At 52.5% G+C, this 22,957-nt stretch overlaps 1 protein-coding gene across 5 annotated transcripts in view; it reads right to left on the bottom strand.

The window, feature by feature from the left end:
- LOC141174236 (tubby protein homolog) overlaps positions 1 to 22,957 on the bottom strand; it is a 500,281-nt gene that overhangs the window by 84,245 nt on the left and 393,079 nt on the right. For 4 of the 5 annotated variants that reach the window (XM_073659067.1, XM_073659066.1, XM_073659069.1 and 1 more), the window contains exons 4-5: positions 6,003 to 6,140; positions 9 to 176 (exon numbers count right to left, since the gene is read on the bottom strand). In XM_073659067.1, the coding sequence (XP_073515168.1) occupies positions 9 to 176; positions 6,003 to 6,140 (306 nt within the window). The remainder of the gene's footprint in view (positions 1 to 8; positions 177 to 6,002; positions 6,141 to 22,957) is intronic. The other variant, XM_073659070.1, reaches the window with a different exon arrangement.

Raw genomic sequence — 22,957 nt, 5'->3', positions numbered from 1 at the left:
CTTCTCACCTTTCTTCTGCATGGTCACCCTCAGGTCCTGCTTGCTTTGCTGTTGACCGGCGCTCGGCGTCTCTACTTCGTCCTCATCGTGGTTGGATTGGCCGACTGTTAATATCTGGACGTGGCTCCCTGTGTCCGTGGCCTCGTCCTGGAAAGCAGCTGCGGGGCCATCGATACCTGAGGGGACAGACACCTGGCAGTGAGTGGGCACAGAATTACTACATAGCGGGCAGCAAAGATCCGGACAAGGGTGAGTGTTTCCTTAGAACTGCAATTAATAGGCGTCCATTGGAGCGGGCCCCAAGGACCACCATAGAAAACACTAGAGAATGACCCCCAAAAGGAGGAGGAAATCTCAGAACTGATACCCCCCCCCCCCAATCAGGAACAGCCAAGACCTTCCTGCTGACGGAGACCACCCTCTGCTCATCCAGAGCGGCAGACCCCACAGCTGCTGTGGAACCTGTGAGCCGAGGGAGCCCGGCACCGCTCCTCGCCCCCGCCTGTCGTCATCATCTCAATGGTTTCAGGATCCACATACAGGTGAGTAGAACGGGGTAGCAAAGCCAACGGCTCCCTCTTCCATCATTCAGCCTGAGACTCAGAGCAGCAGGTATGATGACGTCACTAGATTGCGCCTGCTGTGCGGAGCCTCAGTCTGCAAGTGATGAAGCAGCACAAGGGGGACGGGGAGGTCAAGTACTTGTAGGGGTCATCATACTGTGTGTGGGAAGCTATGGGGGTCATCATACTTTATGTGGGCGCCATTATACTATGTGGGGGACACTTAATCTGTGGGGGGGATTATACTGTGCTGAGGGACACTGAGGGGGAAACATACTGTGTGTGGGAGAATTTACTGCAGTGATGATGGGGCACCATACTCTACGAGGGCATGAAAGGGGAATGGTTGTGGTGTAGAACATTAAGGGGCTTCAGTAGGGAAACAGTTACTGTCTATGTGCAGCAATAAATGTTGCTCTTCAAGTCTATAAAAGTTGGGGGGCATGTGCCGCCCATGCTGCCCTCCCCCAAATTTTTTTTTCCAGAATGTGGGGAGAAGGGCACCTAATGCTTTAGGACCCCTGACAATAGGAAGCTCCCCCTAGTGGTGGCTGCAGACAGAATCTAATCATGTATCTCTGTATACAGGGAGCTCCCTCTAGTGGTGGCTGCAGACAGGATATTATCATGTATCTCTGTATACAGGGAGCTCCCCCTAGCGGTGGCTGCAGACAGAATCTTATCATGTATCTCTGTATACAGGGAGCTCCCCCTAGTGGTGACTGCAGACAGAATCTAATCATGTATCTCTGTATACAGAGAGCTCCCCCTAGCGGTGGCTGCAGACAGAATCTTATCATGTATCTCTATACAGAGAGCTCCCCCTAGCGGTGGCTGCAGACAGAATCTTATCATGTATCTCTGTATACAGGGAGCTCCCCCTAGTGGTGTCAGCAGACAGGATCTTATCATGTATCTCTGTATACAGGGAGCTCCCCCTAGTGGTGGCTGCAGACTGGATCTTATCATGTATCTCTGTATACAGGGAGCTCCCCCTAGTGGTGGCGGCAGACAGGATCTTATCATGTATATCTGTATACAGGGAGCTCCCCCTAGTGGTGGCTGCAGGCAGGATCTTATCATGTATCTCTGTATACAGGGAGCTCCCCCTAGTGGTTGCTGCAGACAGGATCTTATCATGTATCTCTGTATACAGGGAGCACCCCCTAGTGGTGGCTGCAGACAGGATCTTATCATGTATCTCTGTATACAGGGAGCTCCCCCTAGTGGTGGCTGCAGACAGAATCTTATAATGTATCTCTGTATACAGGGAGCTCCCCCTAGCGGAGGCTGCAGACAGAATCTTATCATGTATCTCTGTATACAGGGAGCTCCCCCTAGTGGTGGCTGCAGACAGGATCTTATCATGTATCTCAGTATACAGGGAGCTCCCCCTAGTGGTGGCTGCAGACAGAATCTTACCATGTATCTCTGTATACAGGGAGCTCCCGCTAGTGGTGGCTGCAGACAGGATCTTATCATGTATCTCTGTATGCAGGGAGCTCCCTCTAGTGGTGGCTGCAGACAGGATCTTATCATGTATCTCTGTATTCAGGGAGCTCCCCCTAGTGGTGGCTGCAGACAGAATCTTATCATGTATCTCTCTATACAGGGAGCTCCCCCTAGTGGTGGCTGCAGAGAGAATCTTATCATGTATCTCTGTATACAGGGAGCTCCCCCTAGTGGTGGCTGCAGACAGAATCTTATCATGTATCTCTGTATACAGGGAGCTCCCCCTAGTGGTGGCGGCAGACAGGATCTTATCATGTATATCTGTATACAGGGAGCTCCCCCTAGTGGTGACTGCAGACAGGATCTTATCATGTATCTCTGTATACAGGGAGCTCCCCCTAGTGGTGACTGCAGACAGAATCTTATCATGTATCTCTGTATACAGGGAGCTCCCCCTAGTGGTGACTGCAGACAGAATCTTATCATGTATCTCTGTATACAGGGAGCTCCCCCTAGTGGTGACTGCAGACAGGATCTTATCATGTATCTCTGTATACAGGGAGCTCCCCCTAGTGGTGGCTGCAGACAGAATCTTATCATGTATCCTTGTATACAGGGAGCTCCCCCTAGTGGTGACTGCAGACAGAATCTTATCATGTATCTCTGTATACAGGGAGCTCCCCCTAGTGGTGGCTGCAGACAGGATCTTATCATGTATCTCTGTATACAGGGAGCTCCCCCTAGTGGTGACTGCAGACAGAATCTTATCATGTATCTCTGTATACAGGGAACTCCCCCTAGTGGTGACTGCAGACAGGATCTTATCATGTATCTCTGTATACAGGGAGCTCCCCCTAGTGGTGGCTGCAGACAGGATCTTATGTATCTCTGTATACAGGGAGCTCCCCCTAGTGGTGGCTGCAGACAGGATCTTATGTATCTCTGTATACAGGGAGCTCCCCCTAGTGGTGACTGCAGACAGAATCTTATCATGTATCTCTGTATACAGAGAGCTACCCCTAGTGGTGACTGCAGACAGGATCTTATCATGTATATCTGTATACAGGGAGCTCCCCCTAGTGGTGGCTGCAGACAGAATCTTATCATGTATCCCTGTATACAGGGAGCTCCCCCTAGTGGTGACTGCAGACAGAATCTTATCATGTATCTCTCTATACAGGGAGCTCCCCCTAGTGGTGGCTGCAGACACGATCTTATCATGTATCTCTGTATACAGTGAGCTCCCCCTAGTGGTGGCTGCAGACAGAATCTTACCATGTATCTCTGTATAAAGGGAGCTCCCCCTAGTGGTGGCTGCAGACAGGATCTTATCATGTATCTCTGTATACAGGGAGCTCCCCCTAGTGGTGACTGCAGACAGGATGTTATCATGTATCTCTGTATAAAGGGAGCTCCCCCTAGTGGTGACTGCAGACAGGATGTTATCATGTATCTCTGTATACAGGGAGCTCCCCCTAGTGGTGGCTGCAGACAGGATCTTATCATGTATCTCTGTATACAGGGAGCTCCCCCTAGTGGTGACTGCAGACAGAATCTTATCATGTATCTCTGTATACAGGGAGCTCCCTCTAGTGGTGGCTGCAGACAGGATCTTATCATGTATCTTTGTAAACAGGGAGCTCCCCCTAGTGATGGCTGCAGACAGAATCTTATCATGGATCTCTGTATACAGGGAGCTCCCCCTAGTGGTGACTGCAGACAGAATCTTATCATGTATCTCTGTATACAGGGAGCTCCCCCTAGTGGTGACTGCAGACAGAATCTTATCATGTATCTCTGTATACAGGGAGCTCCCTCTAGTGGTGGCTGCAGACAGGATCTTATCATGTATCTTTGTATACAGGGAGCTCCCCCTAGTGATGGCTGCAGACAGAATCTTATCATGTATATCTGTATACAGGGAGCTCCCCCTAGTGGTGTCTGCAGACAGAATCTTATCATGTATATCTGTATACAGAGAGCTCCCCCTAGTGGTGGCTGAAGACAGAATCTTTTGTATCTCTGTATACAGGGAGCTCCCCCTAGTGGTTGCTGAAGACAGAATATTTTGTATCTCTGTATACAGGGTGCCCCCCCTAGTGGTGGCTGCAAACAGAATCTTATCATATATCTCTGTATACAGGGAGCTCCCCCTAGTGGTGACTGCAGACAGGATATCATCATGTATCTCTGTATACAGGGAGCTCCCCCTAGTGGTGACTGCAGACAGGATATCATCACGTATCTCTGTATACAGGGAGCTCCCTCTAGTGGTGGCTGCAAACAGGATCTTATCATGTATCTCTGGATACAGTGAGCTCCCTCTAGTGGTGGCTGCAGACAGAATCTTATCATGTATCTCTGTATACAGGGAGCTCCCCCTAGTGGTGGCTGCAGACAGGATCTTATCATGTATCTCAGTATACAGGGAGCTCCCCCTAGTGGTGGCTGCAGACAGGATCTTATCATGTATCTCTGTATACAGGGAGCTCCCCCTAGTGGTGGCTGCAGACAGAATCTAATCATGTATCCCTGTATACAGGGAGTTCCCCCTAGTGGTGGCTGCAGACAGAATCTTATCATGTATCTCTGTATATAGGGAGATCCCCCTAGTGGTGGCTGCAGACGGAATCTAATCATGTATCTCTGTATATAGGGAGATCCCCCTAGTGGTGGCTGCAGACAGAATCTTATCATGTATCTCTGTGTACAGGGAGCTCCCCCTAGTGGTGACTGCAGACAGGATCTTATCATTTATCTCTGTACACAGGATGTTCCCCCTAGTGGTGGCTGCAGACAGGATCTTATCATGTATCTCTGTGTACTGGGAGCTCCCTCTAGTGGTGGCTGCAGACACAATCTTATCATGTATCTCTGTATACAGGAGCTCCCCCTAGTGGTGGCTGCAGACAGGATCTAATAATGCACCTTTGTATACAGGGAGCTCCCCCTAGTGGTGGCTGCAGACATTATCTTATCATGTATCTCTGTATACAGGGAGCTCCCCCTAGTGGTGGCTGCAGACAGAATCTTATCATGTATCTCTGTATACAGGGAGCTCCCCCTAGTGGTGGCTGCAGACAGAATCTTATCATGTATCTCTGTATACAGGGAGCTCCCCCTAGTGGTGGCTGCAGACATAATCTTATCATGTATCTCTGTATACAGGGAGCTCCCCCTAGTGGTGGCTGCAGACAGAATCTTATCATCTATCTCTGTATACAAGGAGCTCCTCCTAGTGGTGACTGCAGACAGGATCTCATCATGTATCTCTGTATACAGGGATCTCCCCCTAGTGGTGGCTGCAGACTGGATCTTATCATGTATCTCAGTATACAGGGAGCTCCCCCTAGTGGTGGCTGCAGACAGGATCTTATCATGTATCTCTGTATACAGGGAGCTCCTCCTAGTGGTGGCTGAATACAGAATCTTATCATGTATCTCTGTATACAGGGAGCTCCCCCTAGTGGTGGCTGCAGACAGAATCTTATCATGTATCTCTGTATACAGGGAGCTCCCCCTAGTGGTGGCTGCAGACAGGATCTTATCATGTATCTCTGTATACAGAGAGCTCCCCCTAGTGGTGGCTGCAGACAGAATCTTATCATGTATCTCTGTATTCAGGGAGCTCCCCCTAGTGGTGGCTGCAGACAGGATCTCATCATGTATCTCTGTATACAGGGAGCTCCCCCTAGTGGTGGCAGCAGACAGAATCTTATTATGTATCTCTGTATTCAGGGAGCTCCCCCTAGTGGTGGCTGCAGACAGGATCTCATCATGTATCTCTGTATACAGGGAGCTCCCCCTAGTGGTGGCAGCAGACAGACATGCTTAGCTACAAATACACTTGTTCACATGATCAATAATGCGGATCGCGCGACGTTCTCCACGTGCAGGGAGGATCATGCTTTTCTCGCTGGATGAGCACACACAGTGGTCATGCATCTGTACGGGGGGGGCTCATGCAGGGGTCGTCATGCATCTGACCTTTCTGCTTTCCTTTTTTCTCTTTCCTGGCGCTGCCAGACGGACAGCTAGCGGTAGCTGCTGCTTTGTTCTTTTTAGTAGATTTTGGAGGTTGAGCCTCGTCTGCCACCTGCGTGTCCTCCTGCTCGGCCTCCTGCACTGCTCGGTGGACACAGGAGGAAACAGAGAGAAATGACATTACACCGGAGTCACCGCTGTCACTGTCCACACTGAGGACCACCAGGACGTACAGCCCATGAATGACACCATAACAAAGGGTCTGCTGCAGAGCACTGGTATTATACACCGGGGGCTGCTTCGATAACAATTGCCCCGCATGGACTCTATTAGTTCCTTTAGCAGCAGGTAATGGGGAAAGCCTCGAGGAATGATGTTCCTGTGGCCGGGTCCCTGATGTCCCCATAGGCTGATCATAGCACGGGGATGGCGGACGCGGAGTCGAGGGATCCGTGCGCTGCTGTAGACTGCGCCCCATTCATACTCATTATTTGGTATTTTTAGTCCTGCAATGAACGCTCCGTGTAGAAGAATAACAGGTTACGTGTTAGGAGGGTTTGTGGAATTGCTTTGCGTGCAGTTTTCTAATATACAAGTGAAGGGTCAGCAGAGAGACCTTGACGACATCCATGGTTACACGGAGACAGATAAGATGTCGCGTCCCGCAGATGAGCGCTGAAAAATAACGTTTCATTGTTGTCGTCGTCGTCCTTGAAATTCCAGGATCTGATATAAAATGCAGAAGTGGGAACGTGGCGACCCACCATAGATCGCAAACCTCCGCCAACGCAGGCGCCCTGTGCTCCGCTCACATCCAGAGCTGCGCTAACGACTCGCTACTTCATGTCCCTACTGGGGTAAGAGGAATGGTGGATGCAGCTCTGGATGTGACTGGAGTATCAGATATGATATTCAGGATCGGCACAAGCAAAAGAAAGGATTTACAAAGTGAGTAAAGTAACATGGCTGCTTCACATCCGATGGTGGAGTCGTCACATGTTAAAGGGGTTCTCTCCTTTTGGGAATATTTTTTTTCTTACTTAATTTTGGCTAAAAATCATGCTCGCCTTTATGCTTTATTAAACATTATGCTCGGTTTGCCTTCCGCAGCCTCCGTGTCGTACTGTCTATTACTGGCTGCAGAATGAGTTAACTGAGAACCCGTCAGTGAGCGCTCTCTGATGGTCTGACGGGGGTTTGTAACTCTTACCTGTACTTTTCTGAGCTCTTTTCAGCTGATTTATGACCACAAACCACGCCAATAAAAGCCAGACAGTGGACATTTCTAATTAAACTGAATAGCAAGATGGACTTCTAGAACCAAATACATGCATTTAAGCGAAAACAAGGCCCACAAAAGGAGGCCACCCCCTTAAGTGTCATTATTCTACATTTTTCTAATTGCATTTGTGTTGTTATTCGCTTGGCACCACTTCTGGCAGTAAAGCCTCGTCACAAGGATGTGCGGACCCCTATACGCCATAGGATATTGCTGCCGTCTGATCCAGCGTCTGCTCATATGACTGGAGAATGGGAGAAGTCGCACCACTGACCACAGTCACTTTTTGGAGGCTTCAGCAGTTTTGCTACAGTTGTATTCGCCATAAGATAACCCAGCGCACACAGCGGCCCCCCTGCACCATCATGTGCTCTGAGGGGAGATTGCTGATACCCCAGGGTCACTCGCAGGTGGCTACAGATGTGGCGATACATCAGTGATAATGACAAATGATCGCTCTTGGGTCTCGCTGACTTCTCTCAGTGCAATCTCTCCAGCAGCGCATCCAGCATAACGCATAACATCTAAGATCCGCTGATTGCAAAAGACGACAGCTACAGCAGGACGCCCCACGAAGAAGACGATGGGGGTTGTGAGGAATGACCTAAGTGTCAGTCTTCACTACGACTCTGGAATTCTCTTCATGAGTAAAGACCATAGAGATAAAAGGAGATACAGGACCCCCCCCCCCCTAGATTAGGGAGTGACGCTGAGCACAGAATTGTAGGAGGACAATGTGTCAATGACTGGTAAGAATCGTGGCCCATAACCCTGAAGATCATAAGTAACAATGTTACAGATTCCAGTAAAGACGTTTCATTATTTGTAAATATTTTATCTAAAGGAAATAATAGACTTAAAGGGCCGGCGTCCTGTCTCTGGAAATAAAGCTTCATCTTTCTATAGATACAGTAAGTGACTTTGCGTTTCCATTTCTCGCTATTTTTAAGGACTGTTTTTAGGATCTCTGCTTGCCAACACTGAACAGGAATGTTGTTGTTTCCATTTATTGCCGAAAATTGCCACATTCCTGGTCGTGATTCACATTGCTGCGGAGGCGATCGGCGCTGACATCGCTGCGGAGGTGATCGGCGCGGACACCGCTGCGGAGGTGATCGGCGCTGACATCGCTGCGGAGGTGATCGGCGCTGACATCGCTGCGGAGGTGATCGGCGCGGACACCGCTGCGGAGGTGATCGGCGCTGACATCGCTGCGGAGGTGATCGGCGCGGACACCGCTGCGGAGGTGATCGGCGCTGACATCGCTGCGGAGGTGATCGGCGCTGACATCGCTGCGGAGGTGATCGGCGCTGACATCGCTGCGGCGGTGCTGCGCCTAATGTGCTACCACGTAAGTCAGGGTGGTAGGACAGTGTCTTACAAAGAACCCAAATGTCACCCAGAGCCCCCAAACATCAATGTAGCAAATCTGTGAGAACAGAAGAAACAATTTGATACACTGTGCAGTTTTGTGAGGGGTCGCAGTCTTTACATGACTCTATATGGGCAAACTCTGATCCGAGTGTGATCTGTTCTATCGGATAAGGGAATCACAGCACAGGTGAGGAGAAGACGGAGAACAAGATTTCTTTATTGTCCCCATTCTGTGAGTGAGCGGAAATCAGACTGCACTCAGGTGTCATCTGAGTGCAGCCCGATATTTTTCCACGCACCCATAGACTTGTATGTCTGAGTGTCATCTGATTTCTGAGTGATCGCAGCATGCAGATTCTGTCAGTGAAAGTAATCAGTCATCGGCACTGCCCCATAGAGTAACCGGAGTCAGTGTGCTATCCGATAAAACGTCCTACAGCACTTGTCCATCGTATACACTCGAGTGAGCGAGTCCTATAACTGGACAAACCGGACATTCAGGGACCTAGAAAAGCTGGAGGCAACAATGCGGCCACCACTTTCCTACCGCACACTGATCCCGCTGAGTACTGATCCTACAGTACACTGATCCCGCTGAGTACTGATCCTACCGTACACTGATCCCGCTGAGTACTGATCCTACCGTACACTGATCCCGCTGAGTACTGATCCTACCGTACACTGATCCCGCTGAGTATTGATCCTACCGTACACTGATCCCGATGAGCACTGATCCTACCACACACTGATCCCGCTGAGTATTGATCCTACCGTACACTGATCCCGCTGAGCACTGATCCTACCACACACTGATCCCGCTGAGCACTGATCCTACCGTACACTGATCCCGCTGAGCACTGATCCTACCGTACACTGATCCCGCTGAGTACTGATCCTACCGTACACTGATCCCGCTGAGCACTGATCCTACCGCACACTGATCCCGTGAGTACTGATCCTACCGTACACTGATCCCGCTGAGCACTGATCCTACCGTACACTGATCCCGCTGAGTACTGATCCTACCGTACACTGATACCACTGAGTACTGATCCTACCGTACACTGATCCCGCTGAGTACTGATCCTACCGTACACTGATCCCGCTGAGTACTGATCCTACCGTACACTGATCCCGCTGAGTACTGATCCTACCGTACACTGATCCCGCTGAGTACTGATCCTACCGTACACTGATCCCGCTGAGTACTGATACTACCGTACACTGATCCCGCTGAGTACTGATCCTACCGTACACTGATCCCGCTGAGTACTGATCCTACCGTACACTGATCCCGCTGAGTACTGATCCTACCGTACACTGATACCACTGAGTACTGATCCTACCGTACACTGATCCCGCTGAGCACTGATCCTACCACACACTGATCCCGCTGAGCACTGATCCTACCGTACACTGATCCCGCTGAGTACTGATCCTACCACACACTGATCCCGCTGAGTACTGATCCTACAGTACACTGATCCCGCTGAGTACTGATCCTACCGTACACTGATCCCGCTGAGTACTGATCCTACAGTACACTGATCCCGCTGAGCACTGATCCTACCGTACACTGATCCCGCTGAGCACTGATCCTACAGTACACTGATCCCGCTGAGTACTGATCCTACCACACACTGATCCCGCTGAGTACTGATCCTACAGTACACTGATCCCGCTGAGTACTGATCCTACAGTACACTGATCCCGCTGAGCACTGATGCTACCGTACCCTGATCCCGCTGAGTACTGATCCTACCGTACACTGATCCCGCTGAGCACTGATCCTACCGTACACTGATCCCACTGAGCACTGATCCTACCGTACACTGATCCCGCTGAGTATTGATCCTAACGTACACTGATCCCGCTGAGTACTAATCCTACCGTACACTGATCCCGCTGAGTACTGATCCTACCACACACTGATCCCGCTGAGCACTGATCCTACCGTACACTGATCCCGCTGAGCACTGATCCTACCGTACACTGATCCCGCTGAGTACTGATCCTACCGTACACTGATCCTACCATACACTGATCCCGCTGAGCACTGATCCTACCGGACACTGATCCCGCTGAGCACTGATCCTACCGTACACTGGTCCCGCTGAGCACTGATCCTACCGTACACTGGTCCCGCTGAGCACTGATCCCGCTGAGCACAGATCCTACCGTACACTGATCCCGCTGAGCACAGATCCTACCGTACACTGATCCCGCTGAGCACTGATCCTACCGTACACTGATCCTGCTGAGCACTAATCCTACCGTACACTGATCCCGCTGAGCACTGATCCTACCGTACACTGATCCCGCTGAGCTCTGATCCTACCGTACACTGATCCCGCTGAGCACTGATCCTATCGTACACTGATCCCGCTGAGCACTGATCCTACCGTACACTCATCCCGCTGAGCACTGATCCTACCGCACACTGATCCCGCTGAGCACTGATCCTACCGCACACTGATTCCGCTGAGCACTGATCCTACCGCACACTGATCCCGCTGAGCACTGATCCTACCGCACACTGATCCCGCTGAGCACTGATCCTACCATACACTGATCCCGCTGAGCACTGATCCTACCGCACACTGATCCCGCTGAGCACTGATCCTACCGTACACTGATCCCGCTGAGCACTGATCCTACCGTACACTGATCCCGCTGAGTACTGATCCTACCGTACACTGATCCCGCTGAGTACTGATCCTACCGTACATTGATCCCGCTGAGTACTGATCCTACCGTACACTGATCCCGCTGAGCACTGATCCTACCGTACACTGATCCCGCTGAGTACTGATGCTACCGTACACTGATCCCGCTGAGTACTGATCCTACCGTACATTGATCCCGCTGAGCACTGATCCTACCGTACACTGATCCCGCTGAGCACTGATCCTACCGTACACTGATCCCGCTGAGCACTGATCCTACCGTACACTGATCCCGCTGAGCACTGATCCTACCGTACACTGATCCCGCTGTGTACTGATCACTGATCAGTACCATACACTGATCCCGCTGAGCACTGATCCTACCGTATACTGATCCCACTGAGCACTGATCCTACCGTACACTGATCCCGCTGAGCACTGATCCTACCGTACACTGATCCCGCGGAGCACTGATCCTACCGTACACTGATCCCGCTGAGCACTGATCCTACAGTACACTGATCCCGCTGAGCACTGATCCTACCGTACACTGATCCCGCTGAGCACTGATCCTACCGTACACTGATCCCGCTGAGCACTGATCCTACCGTACACTGATCCCACTGAGCACTGATCCTACCGTACACTGATCCCGCTGAGCACTGATCCTACCGTACACTGATCCCGCTGAGCACTGATCCTACCGTACACTGATCCCGCTGAGCACTGATCCTACCGTACACTGATCCCGCTGAGCACTGATCCTACCGTACACTGATCCCACTGAGTACTGATCCTACCATACACTGATCCCGCTGAGCACTGATCCTACCGTATACTGATCCCGCTGAGCACTGATCCTACCGCACACTAATCCCGCTGAGCACTGATCCTACCGTACACTGATCCCGCTGAGCACTGATCCTACCGTACACTGATCCCACTGAGTACTGATCCTACCGTACACTGATCCCGCTGAGTACTGATCCTACCGTACACTGATCCCGCTGAGCACTGATCCTACCATACACTGATCCCGCTGAGCACTGATCCTACCATACACTGATCTCGCTGAGCACTGATCCTACCGTACACTGATCCCGCTGAGCACTGATCCTACCGTACACTGATCCCGCTGAGCACTGATCCTACCGTACACTGATCCCACTGAGTACTGATCCTACCGTACACTGATCCCGCTGAGTACTGATCCTACCGTACACTGATCCCACTGAGTACTGATCCTACCATACACTGATCCCGCTGAGTACTGATCCTACCATACACTGATCTCGCTGAGCACTGATCCTACCGTACACTGATCCCGCTGAGCACTGATCCTACCGTACACTGATCCCGCTGAGCACTGATCCTACCGTACACTGATCCCACTGAGTACTGATCCTACCGTACACTGATCCCGCTGTGTACTGATCACTGATCAGTACCATACACTGATCCCGCTGAGCACTGATCCCGCTGATCACTTATCCTACCGTACACTGATCCCGCTGTGTACTGATCACTGATCAGTACCATACACTGATCCCGCTGAGCACTGATCCCGCTGATCACTGATCCTACCGTACACTGATCCCACCGTACACTGATCCCGCTGAGCACTGATCCTACCGTACACTGATCCCGCTGAGCACTGATCCTACCGTACACTGATCCCGCTGAGCACTGATCCTACCGTACACTGATCCCGCTGAGCACTGATCCTAACGTACACTGATCCCGCTGAGCACTGATCCTAACGTACACTGATCCCGCTGAGCACTGATCCTACCGTACACAGATTCCGCTGTGTACTGATCACTGATCAGTACCATACAGTGATGCCGCTGAGCACTGATCCTACCGTACACTGATCCCGCTGAGTACTGATCCTACCATACACTGATCCCGCTGAGCACTGATCCTACCACACACTGATCCCGCTGAGCACTGATCCTACCACAAACTGATCCCGCTGAGCACTGATCCTACCGTACACTGATCCCGCTGAGCACTGATCCTACCGTACACTGATCCCGCTGAGCACTGATCCTACCGTACACTGATCCTACCGTAAACTGATCCTGCTGAGCACTGATCCTACCGTACACTGATCCCGCTGAGCACTGATCCTACCGTACACTGATCCCGCTGAGCACTCATCCTGCCGTACACTGATCCCGCTGAGCACTGATCCTACCGTACACTGATCCCGCTGAGCACTGATCGTACCGTACACTGATCCCTCTGAGCACTGATCCTACCGTACACTGATCCCGCTGAGCACTCATCCTGCCGTACACTGATCCCGCTGAGCACTGATCCTACCGTACACTGATCCCGCTGAGCACTGATCCTACCGTACACTGATCCCACTGAGAACTGATCCTACCGTACACTGATCCCGCTGAGCACTGATCCTACCGTACACTGATCCCACTGAGCACTGATCCTACCGCACACTGATCCCGCTGAGCACTGATCCTACCGTACAGTGATCCCGCTGAGCACTGATCCTACCGTACACTGATCCCGCTGAGCACTGATCCTACTGTACACTGATCCCGCTGAGCACTGATCCTACCGTACACTGATCCCGCTGAGCACTGATCCTACCACACACTGATCCCGCTGAGCACTGATCCTACCACACACTGATCCCGCTGAGCACTGATCCTACCGTACACTGATCTCGCAGAGCACTGATCCTACCGTACACTGATCCCGCTGAGCACTGATCCTACCGTACACTGATCCCGCTGAGCACTGATCCTACCGTACACTGATCCCGCTGAGCACTGATCCTACCGTACACTGATCCCACTGAGTACTGATCCTACCGTACACTGATCCCGCTGTGTACTGATCACTGATCAGTACCATACACTGATCCCGCTGAGCACTGATCCCGCTGATCACTGATCCTACCGTACACTGATCCCGCTGTGTACTGATCACTGATCAGTACCATACACTGATCCCGCTGAGCACTGATCCCGCTGATCACTGATCCTACCGTACACTGATCCCGCTGAGCTCTGATCCTACCGTACACTGATCCCGCTGAGCACTGATCCTACCGTACACTGATCCCGCTGAGCACTGATCCCGCTGAGCACTGATCCTACCATACACTGATCCCGCTGAGCACTGATCCTACCGTACACTGATCCCGCTGAGCACTGATCCTACCGTACACTGATCCCGCTGAGCACTGATCCTACCACACACTGATCCCGCTGAGCACTGATCCTACCGTACACGGATCCCGCTGAGCACTGATCCTACCGTACACTGATCCCGCTGAGCACTGATCCTACCGTACACTGATCCCGCTGAGCACTGTTCCTACCGTACACTGATCCCACTGAGCACTGATCCTACCGTACACTGATCCCGCTGAGCACTGATCCTACCGTACACTGATCCCGCTGAGCACAGATCCTACCGTACACTGATCCCGCTGAGCACTGATCCTACCATACACTGATCCTACCGTACACTGATCCCGCTGAGCACTGATCCTACCGTACACTGATCCCGCTGAGCACTGATCCTACCGTACACTGATCCCGCTGAGCACAGATCCTACCGTACACTGATCCCGCTGAGCACTGATCCTAACGTACACTGATCGCGCTGAGCACTGATCACTGATTAGTACCATACACTGATCCCGCTAAGCACTGATCCTACCGTACACTGATCCCGCTGAGCACTGATCCTACCATACACTGATCCTACCGTACACTGATCCCGCTGAGCACTGATCCTACCGTACACTGATCCCGCTGAGCACTGATCCTAACGTACACTGATCGCGCTGAGCACTGATCACTGATTAGTACCATACACTGATCCCACTGAGCACTGATCCTACCGCACACTGATCCCGCTGAGCTCTGATCCTACCGTACACTGATCCCGCTGAGCACTGATCCTACCGTACACTGAATCCGCTGAGCACTGATCCTACCGTACACTGATCCCGCTGAGCACTGATCCTACCGTACACTGATCCCGCTGAGCACTGATCCTACCGCACACTGATCCCGCTGAGCACTGATCCTACCGTACACTGATCCCGCTGAGCAATGATCCTACCGTACACTGATCCCGCTGAGCACTGATCCTACCGTACACTGATCCCGCTGAGCACTGATCCTACCGTACACTGATCCCGCTGAGCACTGATCCTACCGTACACTGATCCCGCTGAGTACTGATCCTACCGTACACTGATCCCGCTGAGCACTAATCCTACCGTACACTGATCCCGCTGAGTACTGATCCTACCGTACACTGATCCCGCTGAGCACTGATCCTACCGTACACTGATCCCGCTGAGCACTGATCCTACCGTACACTGATCCCGCTGAGCACTGATCCTACCGTACACTGACCCCGCTGAGCACTGATCCTACCGTACACTGACCCCGCTGAGCACTGATCCTAACGTACACTGATCCCGCTGAGCACTGATCCTACCGTACACTGACCCCGCTGAGCACTGATCCTAACGTACACTGATCCCGCTGAGCACTGATCCTACCGTACACTGATCCCGCTGTGCACTGATCCTACCGTACACTGATCCCGCTGAGCACTGATCCTACCGTACACTGATCCCGCTGAGCACTGATCACTGATCAGTACCATACACTGATCCCGCTGAGCACTGATCCTACCGTACACTGATCCTACCGTACACTAATCCCGCTGAGCACTGATTCTACCGTACACTGATCCCGCTGAGCACTGATCCTACCGTACACTGATCCCGCTGAGCACTGATCCTACCGTACACTGATCCCGCTGAGCACTGATCCTACCATACACTGATCCCGCTGAGCACTGATCCTACCGTACACTGATCCCGCTGAGCACTGATCCTACCGTACACTGATCCCGCTCAGCAGTGATCCTACCGTACACTGATCCCGCTCAGCAGTGATCCTACCGTACACTGATCCCACTGAGCAGTGATCCTACCGTACACTGATCCCGCTGAGTACTGATCCTACCGCACACTGATCCCGCTGTGTACTGATCACTGATCAGTACCATACACTGATCCCGCTGAGCACTGATCCTACCGTACACTGATCCCGCTGAGCACTGATCCTACCGTACACTGATCCCGCTGAGCACTGATCACTGATTAGTACCATACACTGATCCCGCTGAGCACTGATCCTACCGTACACTGATCCCGCTGAGCACTGATCCTACCGCACACTGATCCCGCTGAGCACTGATCCTACCATACACTGATCCCGCTGAGCATTGATCCTACCGCACACTGATCCCGCTGAGCACTGATCCTACCGTACACTGATCCCGCTGAGCACTGATCCTACCGTACACTGATCCCGCTGAGTACTGATCCTACCGTACACTGATCCCGCTGAGTACTGATCCTACCGTACATTGATCCCGCTGAGTACTGATCCTACCGTACACTGATCCCGCTGAGCACTGATCCTACCGTACACTGATCCCGCTGAGTACTGATCCTACCGTACACTGATCCCGCTGAGTACTGATCCTACCGTACATTGATCCCGCTGAGCACTGATCCTACCGTACACTGATCCCGCTGAGCACTGATCCTACCGTACACTGATCCCGCTGAGCACTGATCCTACCGTACACTGATCCCGCTGTGTACTGATCACTGATCAGTACCATACACTGATCCCACTGAGCACTGATCCTACCGTATACTGATCCCACTGAGCACTGATCCTACCGTACACTGATCCCGCTGAGCACTGATCCTACCGTACACTGATCCCGCGGAGCACTGATCCTACCGTACACTGATCCCGCTGAGCACTGATCCTACAGTACACTGATCCCGCTGAGCACTGATCCTACCGTACACTGATCCCGCTGAGCACTGATCCTACCGTACACTGATCCCGCTGAGCACTGATCCTACGGTACACTGATCCCACTGAGCACTGATCCTACCGTACACTGATCCCGCTGAGCACTGATCCTACCGTACACTGATCCCGCTGAGCACTGATCCTACCGTACACTGATCCCGCTGAGCACTGATCCTACCGTACACTGATCCCGCTGAGCACTGATCCTACCGTACACTGATCCCACTGAGTACTGATCCTACCATACACTGATCCCGCTGAGCACTGATCCTACCGTACACTGATCCCGCTGAGCACTGATCCTACCGCACACTAATCCCGCTGAGCACTGATCCTACCGTACACTGATCCCGCTGAGCACTGATCCTACCGTACACTGATCCCACTGAGTACTGATCCTACCGTACACTGATCCCGCTGAGCACTGATCCTACCATACACTGATCCCGCTGAGTACTGATCCTACCATACACTGATCCCGCTGAGCACTGATCCTACCGTACACTGATCCCGCTGAGCACTGATCCTACCGTACACTGATCCCGCTGAGCACTGATCCTACCGTACACTGATCCCACTGAGTACTGATCCTACCGTACACTGATCCCGCTGTGTACTGATCACTGATCAGTACCATACACTGATCCCGCTGAGCACTGATCCCGCTGATCACTGATCCTACCGTACACTGATCCCGCTGTGTACTGATCACTGATCAGTACCATACACTGATCCCGCTGAGCACTGATCCCGCTGATCACTGATCCTACCGTACACTGATCCCGCTGAGCTCTGATCCTACCGTACACTGATCCCGCTGAGCACTGATCCTACCGTACACTGATCCCGCTGAGCACTGATCCTACCGTACAGTGATCCCGCTGAGCACTGATCCTACCGTACACTGATCCCGCTGAGCACTGATCCTACCGTACACTGATCCCGCTGAGCACTGATCCTAACGTACACTGATCCCGCTGAGCACTGATCCTACCGTACACTGATTCCGCTGTGTACTGATCACTGATCAGTACCATACAGTGATGCCGCTGAGCACTGATCCTACCGTACACTGATCCCGCTGAGTACTGATCCTACCATACACTGATCCCGCTGAGCACTGATCCTACCACAAACTGATCCCGCTGAGCACTGATCCTACCGTACACTGATCCCGCTGAGCACTGATCCTACCGTACACTGATCCTACCGTACACTGATCCCGCTGAGCACTGATCCTACCGTACACTGATCCTACCGTAAACTGATCCTGCTGAGCACTGATCCTACCGTACACTGATCCCGCTGAGCACTCATCCTGCCGTACACTGATCCCGCTGAGCACTGATCCTACCGTACACTGATCCCGCTGAGCACTGATCGTACCGCACACTGATCCCGCTGAGCACTGATCCTACCGTACAGTGATCCCGCTGAGCACTGATCCTACCGTACACTGATCCCGCTGAGCACTGATCCTACCGTACACTGATCCCGCTGAGCACTGATCCTACCGTACACTGATCCCGCTGAGCACTGATCCTACCACACACTGATCCCGCTGAGCACTGATCCTACCACACACTGATCCCGCTGAGCACTGATCCTACCGTACACTGATCCCGCAGAGCACTGATCCTACCGTACACTGATCCCGCTGAGCACTGATCCTACCGTACACTGATCCCGCTGAGCACTGATCCTACCGTACACTGATCCCGCTGAGCACTGATCCTACCGTACACTGATCCCACTGAGTACTGATCCTACCGTACACTGATCCCGCTGTGTACTGATCACTGATCAGTACCATACACTGATCCCGCTGAGCACTGATCCCGCTGATCACTGATCCTACCGTACACTGATCCCGCTGTGTACTGATCACTGATCAGTACCATACACTGATCCCGCTGAGCACTGATCCCGCTGATCACTGATCCTACCGTACACTGATCCCGCTGAGCTCTGATCCTACCGTACACTGATCCCGCTGAGCACTGATCCTACCGTACACTGATCCCGCTGAGCACTGATCCTACCGTACACTAATCCCGCTGAGCACTGATCCTACAGTACACTGATCCCGCTGAGCACTGATCCTACCGTACACTGATCCCGCTGAGCACTGATCCTACCACACACTGATCCCGCTGAGCACTGATCCTACCGTACACGGATCCCGCTGAGCACTGATCCTACCGTACACTGATCCCGCTGAGCACTGATCCTACCGTACACTGATCCCGCTGAGCACTGCTCCTACCGTACACTGATCCCACTGAGCACTGATCCTACCGTACACTGATCCCGCTGAGCACTGATCCTACCGTACACTGATCCCGCTGAGCACAGATCCTACCGTACACTGATCCCGCTGAGCACTGATCCTACCATACACTGATCCTACCGTACACTGATCCCGCTGAGCACTGATCCTACCGTACACTGATCCCGCTGAGCACTGATCCTACCGTACACTGATCCCGCTGAGCACAGATCCTACCGTACACTGATCCCGCTGAGCACTGATCCTAACGTACACTGATCGCGCTGAGCACTGATCACTGATTAGTACCATACACTGATCCCGCTGAGCACTGATCCTACCGTACACTGATCCCGCTGAGCACTGATCCTACCATACACTGATCCTACCGTACACTGATCCCGCTGAGCACTGATCCTACCGTACACTGATCCCGCTGAGCACTGATCCTAACGTACACTGATCGCGCTGAGCACTGATCACTGATTAGTACCATACACTGATCCCGCTGAGCACTGATCCTACCGCACACTGATCCCGCTGAGCACTGATCCTACCGTACACTGATCCCGCTGAGCTCTGATCCTACCGTACACTGATCCCGCTGAGCACTGATCCTACCGTACACTGATCCCGCTGAGCACTGATCCTACCGTACACTGATCCCGCTGAGCACTGATCCTACCGTACACTGATCCCGCTGAGCACTGATCCTACCGTACACTGATCCCGCTGAGCACTGATCCTACCGTACACTGATCCCGCTGAGCACTGATCCTACCGCACACTGATCCCGCTGAGCACTGATCCTACCGTACACTGATCCCGCTGAGCACTGATCCTACCGTACACTGATCCCGCTGAGCACTGATCCTACCGTACACTGATCCCGCTGAGTACTGATCCTACCGTACACTGATCCCGCTGAGCACTAATCCTACCGTACACTGATCCCGCTGAGTACTGATCCTACCGTACACTGATCCCGCTGAGCACTGATCCTACCGTACACTGATCCCGCTGAGCACTGATCCTACCATACACTGATCCCGCTGAGCACTGATCCTACCGTACACTGACCCCGCTGAGCACTGATCCTAACGTACACTGATCCCGCTGAGCACTGATCCTACCGTACACTGATCCCGCTGAGCACTGTTCCTACCGTACACTGATCCCGCTGAGCACTGATCCTACCGTACACTGATCCCGCTGAGCACTGATCCTACCGTACACTGATCCCGCTGAGCACTGATCCTACCGTACACTGACCCCGCTGAGCACTGATCCTACCGTACACTGACCCCGCTGAGCACTGATCCTACCGTACACTGATCCCGCTGAGCACTGATCCTACCGTACACTGATCCCGCTGAGCACTGATCCTACCGTACACTGATCCCGCTGAGCACTGATCCTACCGTACACTGACCCCGCTGAGCACTGATCCTAACGTACACTGATCCCGCTGAGCACTGATCCTACCGTACACTGATCCCGCTGTGCACTGATCCTACCGTACACTGATCCCGCTGAGCACTGATCCTACCGTACACTGATCCCGCTGAGCACTGATCACTGATCAGTACCATACACTGATCCCGCTGAGCACTGATCACTGATCAGTACCATACACTGATCCCGCTGAGCACTGATCACTGATCAGTACCATACACTGATCCCGCTGAGCACTGATCCTACCGTACACTGATCCTACCGTACACTAATCCCGCTGAGCACTGATTCTACCGTACACTGATCCCGCTGAGCACTGATCCTACCGTACACTAATCCCGCTGAGCACTGATTCTACCGTACACTGATCCCGCTGAGCACTGATCCTACCGTACACTGATCCCGCTGAGCACTGATCCTACCGTACACTGATCCCGCTGAGCACTGATCCTACCATACACTGATCCCGCTGAGCACTGATCCTACCGTACACTGATCCCGCTGAGCACTGATCCTACCGTACACTGATCCCGCTCAGCAGTGATCCTACCGTACACTGATCCCGCTCAGCAGTGATCCTACCGTACACTGATCCCACTGAGCAGTGATCCTACCATACACTGATCCCGCTGAGTACTGATCCTACCGTACACTGATCCCGCTGTGTACTGATCACTGATCAGTACCATACACTGATCCCGCTGAGCACTGATCCTACCGTACACTGATCCCGCTGAGCACTGATCCTACCGTACACTGATCCCGCTGAGCACTGATCCTACCACATACTGATCCCGCTGAGCACTGATTCTACCGTACACTGATCCCGCTGAGCACTGATCCTACCGTACACTGATCCCGCTGAGCACTGATCCTACCGTACACTGATCCCGCTGAGCACTGATCACTGATTAGTACCATACACTGATCCCGCTGAGCACTGATCCTACCGTACACTGATCCCACTGAGTACTGATCCTACCGTACACTGAACCCGCTGTGTACTGATCACTGATCAGTACCATACACTGATCCCGCTGAGCACTGATCCTACCACACACTGATCCCGCTAATCACTGATCCTACCGTACACTGATCCCGCTGAGCTCTGATCCTACCGTACAGTGATCCCGCTGAGCACTGATCCTACCGTACACTGATCCCGCTGAGCACTGATCCTACCGTACACTGATCCCGCTGAGCACTGATCCTACCGTACACTGATCCCGCTGAGCACTGATCCTACCGTACACTGATCCCGCTGTGTACTGATCACTGATCAGTACCATACAGTGATCCCGCTGAGCACTGATCCTACCGTACACTGATCCCGCTGAGTACTGATCCTACCGTACACTGATCCCGCTGAGCACTGATCCTACCACACACTGATCCCGCTGAGCACTGATCCTACCGTACACTGATCCCGCTAAGCACTGATCCTACCGTACACTGATCCACCTGAGTACTGATCCTACCACACACTGATCCCGCTGAGCACTGATCCTACCGTACACTGATCCCGCTGAGCACTGATCCTACCGTACACTGATCCCGCTGAGCACTGATCCTACCGTACACTGATCCCGCTGAGCACTGATCCTACCGTACACTGATCCCGCTGAGCACTGATCCTACCGTACACTGATCCCGCTGAGCACTGATCCTACCGTACACTGATCCCGCTGAGCACTGATCCTACCGTACACTGATCCCGCTGAGCACTGATCCTAACGTACACTGATCGCGCTGAGCACTGATCACTGATTAGTACCATACACTGATCCCGCTGAGCACTGATCCTACCGTACACTGATCCCGCTGAGCACTGATCCTACCATACACTGATCCTACCGTACACTGATCCCGCAGAGCACTGATCCTACCGTACACTGATCCCGCTGAGCACTGATCCTACCGCACACTGATCCCGCTGAGCACTGATCCTACCGTACACTGATCCCGCTGAGCTCTGATCCTACCGTACACTGATCCCGCTGAGCACTGATCCTACCGTACAC

Source organism: Phyllobates terribilis, unplaced genomic scaffold, assembly GCF_046119375.1.
Source record: "Phyllobates terribilis strain yellow unplaced genomic scaffold, ASM4611937v1 Scaffold_13__5_contigs__length_258822181, whole genome shotgun sequence".
NCBI classification, from domain to species: domain Eukaryota; kingdom Metazoa; phylum Chordata; class Amphibia; order Anura; family Dendrobatidae; genus Phyllobates; species Phyllobates terribilis.
This window is presented reverse-complemented; position numbering and strand designations above follow the sequence as displayed.